The following is an 11,828-nucleotide window of genomic DNA, read 5'->3' as shown; positions in this document are numbered from 1 at the left end:
CGAAACAAGCGCAGTGTGTGTGGGCGTGGGCGTCGATGTGTGAGTGAGGCGGCACTGTGAAGGAGGAAGGAGTCCGCGCAGGTGCGAGCGTGTACAGTGGCAAGTGTAGTGACGGCGAGCGGGGAAGGGGACCCGTTGCCGTTGAATGCGCAGAGGAGCTAATAAAGCCATTAAAGCAGCAAATCGGTGCTTCGTGCTTTGATTGCTGCCGCCACCCAGCTCAGCTGCGCAACGAGAGAAGGGAGTTAACCCCTGCGTCTCCCGACCCCGGTCAGGCGACCGTAGCAGGAAAGGTTAACACTTCGTATTAAAGAAACTAAAAGAATAAGATGCTGTACTTACCATTACTGCTGAGAGTGTGAAAAAAGGAGGGGGAAAAAAGGCAAAGATACTCCTGGGGCAACAACGCAGACAAGCACTCTGCACTAGCTAAGCAGAAACACTACGGTGCTGGGGACAAAATGGCGGACGAGGCACGGGCGTCGTAAAGTCGAAACGCCGTCGGTCGAGTGCGTCGTAACTCGAGGACTTCCTGTATATCCAAATGTCTGTCTTATACTGCCCCCTCGTGGTCAAGGAGTGCACACCAGAATGACGAAAGAAAGTGTCACTTTGTCAGCACTACTTATGTTTTAATAAAGTATCATATTATAGTGTATTGTTCCATCCATCCATTCTCTGTACCGCTTCTCGTCACGAGGGCGGCGGGCGTGCTGGAGCCTATCCCAGCTATCCCGGTACACCCTGAACTCGTCGCCAGCCAATCGCAGAGCACATATAAAGTTCCCATAAAAAAAAAAAAAAAAAAAAAAAAACCCAAACTTTTCATTTCAATGGGGAAAGATGATTTGAGATAAGGGTGTTTTGCGTCACGATGAACACCATCAACACGTGTCCTCTCCCTGTGGCCTGCTATCCACTGGGAGCAGTCGGCAGCACGGCGGCAGGCGTCGGCGGGGGGGGAGCACATTGAGACCCCTGATAACACAGCAGGGATTAAGAGCTCAAAGGGGAAGAACACGCCGATGTCCTGCCGGCGTTTAGTTTATTAATATCACCGAGAGCGAGGAGAGGGGCAGCCATGCAAAGGGAAGAGGCTCTCTTGCCGATTCGTTCACACCAAATGTTCAGAAAAACACTTCCGTGGGCGGAGGCCATCTTCACGCTACAATATGTCGCCATCCAAATAAAGTGTAGGCGCCGTATTTGTTTTCTGTTCCATTATCGCGCCCGCCTCTTAAAATAAAAAAAGCTTCAATGTTTCCATTCAGCTCAAACTGACAAAAAAGGCTCACTTGGCTCAGTTGAATACAATCGGCTTGATTTGTCCTGTTAAAACTAAAAATATCGCTTCACTTGGAGACTTGCATGCGAATGCTTCAAACACAAACCAGATATAGGACTTGTAAAGCAAAGACAAGAAATGACATTTTCAACTGTGTGCTCTAAAGCGTTCTTGTCTTTCTGTTCAGATTTATTTCAAGAATGAAAAGATTTGTAAGCCATTCACAATATGTAAAAACTTAACTTAAGACTAAAGTAGTGATCAGGGGCACCCCGCGTAAAGGATTCAGAACATTCGGTTCAAATTCGGGAAGATTTGCTGACGCGCGATCGAGCCACCTCCCGCCTCGCTTGTTCGCCGAGCTTCTTCTTCTTCTTCGTCTACCTTTCGGTAACGGTAAGATGAATTCTTTTGGATCAAACGTATTTAAAGAAAAAAAACTATTCCGATGCTTATATAAAAACGAATAACAGGCGCGTCAAGATCAGAGCTCACCAAAATCCCATCGCGGTTAATGAGCAATAGAAAGCGCTGCGATTCCTCATTGACTTTAATATACCTTGACAATTGGCAAATTTACTTTTTTGGACCGTGCAGCATTCGTGGCAGAAATGTTTGTTTCGCATTTCAGCAATCTCTATTCGCCAAGTGTCGAGGACACCTCAATGAAAGTGTCGTGCTAGCAGGACCAGCAAACCGCCTCACTCGATGGCATTGCCGACTCGGTCATCCATCACACTTTTTGACATTTCCCCAATATTCCTACTCACTGACAAATCCCTATTCATACTCACATTCCCACCCATGCGCATTTTGGAGTCTTCCACGAACCTAACGTATGTTTTCGGGATGTGGGAGGAAGCGAGAGTACCCAGAGAAAATACACACAAGCATGGGGAGGACATTCTAACTCCACACAGGAAGGCAGCCAACCACTACGTTTTCTTTCAAGAAATGTAGCCATCTTACAAATTCTGCCTGGGTCATCAAACATATGAGCACAACTGTGTGTTTTCTCATTTACCAAATAAAAGTCAGGCTGTGAATTTCAAAATAAGAGCAAATAAATAGGATTACATGTTCAAATAAAGTGCTTAACGTCAGAATAATTCTTTGAAAAAAATACTTCGACGCAAAATCGTGCATTGTACAAATGCATTATACATACATAGGTAGAAGGGTTTTCCAGAATTTGGAGGTCAACTTTGGGGTGCGCACAATACATGGGTGCGCATTGTACACGAGAAATTACAGTATATCATATAAGAATACAAAAAGAAGTGTTGTCAATAAAAGTAAAGTTTAAAAAAAAAACAAAAAAAAAACTTCCAGTGCAGCACAATTTCACTCAACGCATACCATGTTGAAGCACATTAATCTAGAAGAGCATTATCTTTTCATAGACTTCCTAGCTACTGTACTCTCTGTTCTGGTTCATCTCAACGGTGTTTGATGACGACCTCATCCAAGCATGCATTTGTGCACTGTGATGTGATGTTATGTTAAATGCTGCACTATAAACTTATTAAAAGTCTTGCAATAGTGGAAACTCGTATAGTCCAGCAAATGAGGAACAAGATCTATATTTTAATTAGTTTTCACTTCCTGTAGGTGTGACCAGCTGTGCCAATATGTTTGCCACATATTAGGCATATGTTTGTTCACGTGTTATTATGTCTAAATGTAGCTCTGTCCATGGACTGTGGTGACATAACAAAATGTGTTAAAACCCTCGTCTAATTAATCTTTCCACAGCTGCAGACTGAGTTCCTGCAACATCTCCACAACCATGTCACCTAGTTACCATCGCCACGGGCACAGCACGAAAGACTTCGTTTAACAGACGGTACCTTTGGGTCCCTTAAAAAGTGGGATGCATATATACAAACTGTTGTAATTCGTACACCTTTTTACTTGATTTGGATGTAAAATACCCTAAAGTTAAAGCTGAAAGTCTGCAGTTAAGTTCATTTATTTTCAAATAAATCATTGTGGTAATGTCGTGTCGCTAACTGAAGCTCTCGTAAACCGGAACGATGACTTGTCAAGTCACGTGCCGTTTAAGTCAAAGTCAAGCCGAGTCTACGGATGTGCGGTGTATACGGAAATATGTGAAATTGTCCAATTGTTATGCCCTTTGTCTTTGAAAGATTGTGTGGTGCGTTTTCTGCTGTGTTTGCTATGAGGCGACTTGCAGAGTTAATTCGAGCATTTATAGTCGCGACACTGCGAGTAAAGAGCGAATACCAGAATGTCCAGCTCGGATTTTATTATTAAAAACACCATTTCAAACATGTCCATTTATAATCACAGCTAATCTTCAATAACATCCCCTCAGTCTAAGGACACACAAACAAGACACAAAAGTACTGTATGTACACTATATCACGCACGAATGTTTTCAGAACCACTTACTCTTCCGTCCATCTTTCACTTGATGCTGACTACCGAAGTTTTTCCGTCCCACTAAGAGCGCAACCGTGTCTAATTGCACGGAAAATGATTATTTGCTCGAAATATTGTATCTATGTCCATCCATCTCAACCAGCAACGTATAGTGAAAGACAGAACAGTTCCTGAAATGCTCCTCCACTACCACCACACATCATTGCTTCTCTACTGAATATGTGACGTTTTGGTTTTGTAAAAATGTCAAATGTGTGCTCGGTTTGACGATTCCTTCCTATGCTTTTTCTCACTTGTTGTGTCATTGTACCTATCCCTAAAGTGCAGTCGATACTTAGAATTATTACCCTCTGTCCCATGAAGAACACAACCATGTCAATGCTGTGCTGGCCTACAACAGCCAGTGCTACAAATCAGGGGGGGGGAAACAAAAAAACCAAGAGGGCTCAGGATGTCAAAAGTGCATGCACGTTCATCATCCACCCTGTCGTCCATATTTGTTTCACCCTCGCTGGGCCTCCTGGGACATGGAGCGCCCCAGGGCTTTGGGCGCTTTGGAGAACTCCATGAGTGTGGGGCTTGACGGGCGGCAGGTCCCGCGTGATGTCGTCCACGCTCCTCTTGTCGGGGCAGGCGCCGTCCACCGTCGGGAAGGGCCGCGAGTCCTCGGGAGCGTGGGGGGCGCCGCGGCCCAGCCGGACGCCCAGCTCGGCCGGGGTGAAGATGGGCAAGGGCAGGGTGTGTCGCTTGGGCAGCAGCTGGTGCTCCCTCACGCCACGCTCCACGGTGCCCACGCGCAGGACGCCGGACGGGCAGGACTGAGTTAGAGGGGAGGTCTTCCACTGCCGGCTGAGGGTCTCCTTTCGGTAGGCGTCGTTCATGTTCACCGTCTTCCTGGGGGCATCAATCAAAAGTTCAACGAAGGGGCCCTCACCTGGCGAAGCCTCAAAATAATTGTCAAACTAAAATATCTGATGGTGGAGGGCAAAAAAAAAACAAAACACTGGCAATTGATGTTATTATGTAATCAGTCTTGGATACCTGCTTCTGCATGGGGCTCATTTGGGCGAATTCTCGAGGAGTTAGTCAAAGCCCCTGAATTCACCCAAGATGGCTGACCTGCTCTTATTTGTGCATCCTGTTATTGAAAGACATATCCACCCAATGGAAAACGGATGCCAAGGGCTTATTTTTCAAAAACCTTTGAGGATCCTTGAAATATTGATCAAACTTTGACTTTGACGAAGATTGCTGTCTTTTCCAGACATTTTAGCAACATTACCAAGCCAATTTCATTCTGTGAGTTTTTTTTTAACAGGGTTGAAAAATTTCAGGAATGATCAAAGATGGAAGATTTCCATGGGAATTAATGACAATTTATGGGAATAATATTTACAAAATTGAAGGTTGGCTCTTAAATAAAGTTGGGGAAAATATAGTTTTACCATAATCCTGACTAAAACAATGAGATGTACAAAAGGTTTATATTCATTCTTATCATTTGTAAAACTTGTCACCTTAACCTGCCAATGGAAATTTACTGGAAACGTCCTGTGAATGTTCCATCCTTTTTGCAACCCTATTTGTGAGTATGGGAAAGCCCTCAAAATGTGGTCTTATTTGACCCCCAAATAACAAAAAAAAAAGCAAGGAAACGTCCAAATCTCTCACCGTTCCTCAGGCTGAGTCTTGAGGCTGATGCTCCTCCAGTCGGCGCAGTAGCTCTCCCTCTGGGCCTTGTTCTCCTCCCGGACGCTACAGGACAGCTCCGCTCCTGCCACCGCGCCGTTACACTTCTCCACGATGGTACACACCGGCATCTTGAATCTCAGATCAACTTCGATGCACTTTAAATGAGGTGTGGCGATGCTCCAGCTGGCCTCCTCTCTGTGCCTTGTGTCAGGGCTGAACTCTCAGCGTCGCATTTATGGACGCGCTGTTGCTATTTTGGACACGTGTTGTCACCGGACACCAAGTCGGCAAGTGTTCTGGGAGCTGCTGCGAAGGCTAATGGGGATGAAAATCCCTCCCAAAGGGTTGTCAGACCAACACTTTCCACATCGGCTGTGCATTACACGCCGCGTAAGGATTATGTAACCACCAACACAACAAGCTTGGACAGATAAGAATGTTGATATGAATTTGGTCTTAATGTACATCGAGTGAGCCATGGCTAATGTGGAAACTAGCTGTTTTTCATTCACAATGCCACCTTTTAAGCTTTTGAGCCTTTAAGATGTGACTCCAGCTTTTAAGACTCCATTTGGACACAAACTTGACTTTTAACTTCAGAACTGAATGAACTGCTGCTCTAGGGCCTTCTGGAACCTGAGCTTCAAATACTGAACATATTGAGAGTTTGGCATTCGTGAATTCACATTGTCTCAGATGTCATTTTGGAAGCCATCCTCAGTTATTTACTGGAAAACCACACCTTTTTGTTGTTTTTGTGCTCAGGCCAAAGCAATCAAACTAATATTGCTTTCCCGCTATCTTGGTGCCACGGACAATATTGAAGTGAGTTGAGGAGATACATTTAGGCCAGTGGTTCTTAGGCCTGTTGGGAGGGACTGAACCCCGCAAGGTTTCATACATGCATTCACCGAAGCCTTAGTAATTGTAAAAATACATCAAAGTAGATTTTTTATTTTTTTTTTTAAATTCAAAACAAGCCTATATACACTATTACATTAGTGCACAAAATTAATTTCACACAAAACACAAAAACATAACTATGGATATTTCAAATCAATGTGAATTTTGCTGTTGCTTTACAGAAATAAATTCAGGAATGCGCGGCTTAACCTTGGCAAGTGCCACTCATACCATTTACGTATCAAAGTGTGTTCCTTTCCTTCATTTTTGTTGTTGTTGTCTACCATCCTTGAAAAGCCTCGCAAAGATACATTGTAACAAACGGTTTGAGCTTCTCAAAGGCTTTCTCCGATTTGGTGACGCCAAAAGGTTGAGAGCGTTGTTGTTGTGACGCCTTGTCACGAATCATCTTGACCTCTGCTGAAGGCAATTATGAAGCTTTGTTTGGGGGGCATCAGTTACTTGTAGAATTTAAATGTTTACAGTTTTAGTCTATTATTTTTATAACTCATTTGTAATGGTTTTTTAAATTTGATTTGATTGTAGACATCCCTGCTTTGCCTCCAACTTTCATCTGGACTCGAAACTGGACTCCAAAGACAACTTGGACTTGCGCTTTAAAAGTTGGACTCATCTTCACTCAACAGCTTCAAAATCATGAGACTGCTAGGCTTGGTCCCGACAGGTAGGCTGCCTAAACATTCCAACGTCCAACTTTTCTTGAGAAGGACTTTTTCTTTTTGTGCTCGCGCGGCGCTGTGTCCAGACATCATCGAACCTCCTCGTTACGGTCCGTTGCCTCACGGTCGCCGCATCCACTGATTCATCACCTCGGCGACAGAGCGGCACGCTCCGCACTCGGTTTACACCGCCTGGGAAGCGCTCGGCTCTGGAAAGCTGTCTGCTGGTGTGATGTTACTCAAGTGACTCACTCAGCCGCATTGGGTAATGATATAACGTAGACAGTCACACACAACAACACACAATGGTTATGATGGCATAACCAGCTGTTGTTCATGTTAAACCTGAGCCACTAGAGATTCAAAGTGATCTAAGAGCCGGCCCCTTTTATTATTATTTTTTGTTTAGAAAGTTTTAATGATCTAAAAACTAATAAAACAATGCTGTAGCTATAACAGAAAATATTTAGGCGAGTCAGTAACAACAGCGCCCTTCAAATCCAGCGTTTCCCGTGTTGTTCTGCGTGGAAAGGCAACAACACGGAATGGAGTTTTGAAGCCCACCCGCAAATTTCCCAGCTTTCGAAGTGGTATCAGAGACACGATGGCGGCTGCGCGAAGCTCAAACTTCCCTCGAGCAGCGGCGTATCCGAAGCTCACCGGTACCTCATCAATCAAGCGACTGCTCCTAAGTCGAGGTACAATTGTGCTTGCATGAAATCAGCTTGTTTTTGTCAGGATTACGCTAAAATATATTTCCCCAAACTATATCCAAGCTCCCTATTAAGAGCCAAACTTCAATTTTGTAAATTCCGGGTTTATTCCAATATATTCCCATTAATTCCCATGGAAAGTTTCCAAATGAGAATTCCTGTAATTTTGCAACCCTGGACACAGGCGGTGACATTTACCACTGACACTCACTTCTCCAGGTAACTTTGTGTTGAAAACAATTGACTCACGATGTCCCACTTTGCTGGGTTCTGTGTGAATAATTGCTGGCTCTCTCGTCACTTCTCTGACGCACCAATATTGCGGAAAATATTTAATGCGCAATTTGGACTGTTGAAAGGATTTCAAGTTGAGCACATTTAACAAAACATTGTGAGCCGGGATTTATTGGCCTGCGCCTTTTAGACAACTCGTCCAAGTGCGCGTTCCCACAATTCCCTCTTACCGAGGTCGGTTACCTTACACACAGGACAGCGCGCTGTAGACTGGCGATGTCATCAAAAAGACTTGCTTGGGAAAATAATTCTTCTCGTCTGGGGAACCCACTTCCACATTAAAAAACAAAAAAACGTCAGGTAAGACGTTTGTTTTTGTTTACAGTTGTTTCCATGTTTCTGAGTCAGGGCGCTTCTTTGATTGGCTAGATTCCATTCCACCGCACAATTCCCAGAGTCATTATTCACGGAAGTAGTCGGCTTTCCCCACCTACACATGAAGATTTTTGGTCGTAACTATTGAACGCATTTAATATACAGCTCTGACCGGTTTTGGACCTTATTATCAGGATGAGGCCACTCTTAACACACCTCAAACCTTAGGTTCATCTTATAGGATAATTTTACAAGACATAAAAAAGTCTGGTGTTTGACATCCTTGGTCGGAAAGGGGCAAAAAAAAAAAATGGTCTGGAAAAATGGACATTGTAAAAAGAGGTTTTGGCCCTTAATTACTGAATTTAGAGTCTTAACGACTCAATACTTGACTGGGACTCGGCTTCAAAGACCCAAGACTAGACTTCTACTCAAATACTTTTAGTGTTAATAGTAGGGGTTAAGGTTGAGATATTAGGGTTTTAAGGTGTTGTTTAGCTGTAGACTATGAGGATTCAGTGTTTGGGTTCACGGGCTAATAAGCCGTCTGAGAACAAGAACAACGTCGTGCCATTGAAGTCATGTTATGATACCATGGCAACATTGATGAAAAGCCAGTGTATCACATCACAACGTGTCAAGAGTGCTGCTGCGCGCTGCCGTTCACCTTTTAAGATGATTTTGGTGGTGAGTCATGCATTAGGGATGAACCACGCCCACGCCCACGCCCACATCGAGGCGGGGTGGAGTTGGGGTGGGGGTGCTAGTAGGTCCTGCCCGGCTGAAGAGCTGTGTTGCAAAACCGATGTACTGTCAACAGCTGTCGGAAGGTGACATTTGGATGAGCTGTCAACGCGCTGGAGATGGGGAGCGAGGGAGGAATGGAGGGGGGGGGATGAAGCACAAGCCTATCAAGAGTTGGTAAATAAAGCGGGGCGCGCGACCACTTTGAAAGCACCTTGTTTTGTTTTGCAGGAAGAAGAAAGCATCTTTGGCAAAGTAAACTAAAAATAAAATTGGACCTCTGCCAAAATCAAATTATCCCTTAATCCCGACCGGTTTGATTGGGTTAGGGCAAACCCGTACAACGGGGCTGCATCTGCCTCTGCACATGTCAAAACATCTCGGGCGTGTATTTAACCAAACCTCATAAATTTGTCTTATCAAAGTCTGTTAGCTTAATGCTAACACACAACGTAGAACACCATAAATGGGATAATGAAATTAGCATCGGCGTCGCAGTAATTCTAAACGTTTAATCTACTGCATATGCTTTAACGTCTAATTGTCGCTTAATTGCGACAGTCTTCTGTGGTTCATCATCAAATCTGTGTAGCGTCTCCATGTATTCTACTGCCATCCTGGTGGCAGAGGAGCACACACCAGAAGCAGCAGCACAATGAACCATGAAATCATGATGTGCAAACCGTTAAATTCTTTACATTCCATTTCATTATGTCCTGCAGTATGTTTTTATACAGTACAATACAGTACTATTATTAAAGAATGTTAAAAAAAACTGGATTCATTGCATTAATATTCATTTGAAAGAGGAAAGATGTTTTGAGTTACAAGCATGGTCATGGAACAAATTCAACTCAAGTCAAGGCACCACAGTCGTAAGGCCAGAACTTTGGCTAATTAAAAAAAAGACGAGACCATCTTGATAAATGACCTGACGTTTACGTCGATGTGCGCATGTCACACGGCTGTTCCGATTAAATGTAGTGCACATGTACACACCCGATCGGAATAGATCACATCACATGTAAACAGTGGACCAGAGATCTTCCATCGGAATGAATTTAATCTGGATAACAAAAAAAGCCTGCCTGGAAACCTGGCTAGCGTTATGATTTGCTGAGGTAATAAAAGTAATCACCAAGACAACAAACGCTTGTCCACAAGGTTTCTAAGTTCCTCATAATGAAAGCTGTCTTTGTAGAAAAAGTCGGAATCGTCTCTCGTGTCGCACGAACGTGACCTTGAGCAAATATCTGTCTCTCTAACTTAACAACAACAAGAAGCAGCAGCAGCTGAGCACCAAAACAGCATCCAGTTCCCTGGCGAGACTACCAGACACCGAACGGCGCCCCACGCCAGGCCCCCGGATTTGTGGCATGCCTAGCGGAATGGCGTGTACCCGCCAGCTGGACCCATGTGCACAAGCACACTGTGTCCCACACCAGAAAATCTTCTTTAAATCACTCAGCTGGACTCCAAATAACCCGCTGACAACATGTGACACGGACTCATGATTGAGTCCGCAGGCTTGCATCTTTATTCGTTATCATTGTCGACAGGATACATACAGAGAGAAGCGTTACTGAAGGGGGATTGGAAAAGGGGGTTGAGACAAACACTTGACCGCTTGCTAGTCTCCAAACATACTTAAGTGAGTCAGCAGTCTGGATAGGCAACTTGTTGTCTAGTCATGTGATGTGTGATGTCCTCAACAACCTTGCGGAGAACAGCTAACCTTGCCGCCTGCCGGCCCCAGCCGGGAGTCTGGAGCTACTGCAGGCGTTCAGGGCTTCTCTACACTCTCCACGCTATCGTCGTCGGGGCAGCCTTTCATGGCGTCCACGCGGGCCAGCAGCAGCGGCAGGTTGATGGCGCATAATGGGCCGTCCTCGTCAGAGTCGTCCCGAGGCGGGTAGAAGCGCTTGGCCTTGGACACAAAGTCTTCGGCGATGTCCAGGTACAGCAAGCGATCCTGGCCATTAGGGACAAAAGGTGAGGTCTTTCCAGCACAGGAAGCAGGGTGGGAAATTTTGAGAGGAGGAGCTGACTGAAACCGTTACAAGTGGAAGTTACATTTGTGATTGACATGCCCAAAAAAAAAAGTCAGAATTTTTTGTTTGTTTTAATTTTCATGGCATTATACGCTCTGCCCTAGTTTGTGACAAAAGCTGTTATTGATTTGGCCTCAACACAAAAACACAAAACAGGTCTTTTCTTTTTTTCATCCTGAAATACGTGGATTTGTGAATCCAAACCGCAAATATGCGGATGTTCACACTGTATACTAGGGCCCGACCGATATTGATTTTTTGAAGCCTATGGTGATGCCGATATTTGTCAGCATAAAATGCATATTATTTAGAAAAATACATAATGAATAACTTGTTTTTGGTCCCTTAACGCTTACAAAAATAAAAAATAATTACAGGCAGAACATGCCTGTTTTTCTGTTTTGTTTTGTCCTTTAGTATTTGTTAAACTTTACAACAGAGAAATCTGCAAAAAAAAAAAAAAAAAGTATTTTGATTTTTCTTTGTTTGAATGTCATTATATTTGTCTTATGTTGTAATGTGTTAATGTGGGGAACAAAAAAATTCACCCAATTTTAGCTGATATGAAAAGGGCTAAATCGGTCGGGCCCTACTGCATACTCCACAATCTCTACTTTGCTGCAGCAGTCTTCAGTCTCAGATAAATTGTCTCCTAAGTAACAACAACTTTGAAGTTACTAGCCAAAGACGAAAACTGGGGCGAACTGGTGGTGGGGTAGGTTATTTTGACACCGTCACAGTGTGA

At 44.1% G+C, this 11,828-nt stretch overlaps 2 protein-coding genes across 3 annotated transcripts in view; both read right to left on the bottom strand.

The window, feature by feature from the left end:
- Positions 1–3,539: 3,539 nt before the first annotated feature.
- LOC133415035 (telethonin-like) lies at positions 3,540–5,742 on the bottom strand. Its single transcript, XM_061700831.1, is given in 3 exon segments — positions 3,540–4,268; positions 4,270–4,585; positions 5,363–5,742. Coding segments are annotated over 3 exon segments (540 nt in total). The 5' UTR covers positions 5,512–5,742; the 3' UTR covers positions 3,540–4,193.
- A 4,788-nt stretch (positions 5,743–10,530) lies between these two features.
- Positions 10,531–11,828, bottom strand: part of mreg (melanoregulin) — an 8,595-nt gene continuing 7,297 nt past the window's right edge. For both annotated transcript variants that reach the window (XM_061700624.1, XM_061700623.1), the window contains one exon: positions 10,531–11,004. In XM_061700624.1, the coding sequence (XP_061556608.1) occupies positions 10,816–11,004 (189 nt within the window). In that variant the 3' untranslated portion in view covers positions 10,531–10,815. The remainder of the gene's footprint in view (positions 11,005–11,828) is intronic.

The sequence above is a fragment of the Phycodurus eques genome, chromosome 16 (genome assembly GCF_024500275.1).
Source record: "Phycodurus eques isolate BA_2022a chromosome 16, UOR_Pequ_1.1, whole genome shotgun sequence".
Classification (NCBI taxonomy): Eukaryota; Metazoa; Chordata; class Actinopteri; order Syngnathiformes; family Syngnathidae; genus Phycodurus; species Phycodurus eques.
The sequence above is the reverse complement of the archived record's forward strand: the minus strand, read 5'-3'. Positions and strand labels throughout refer to the sequence as shown.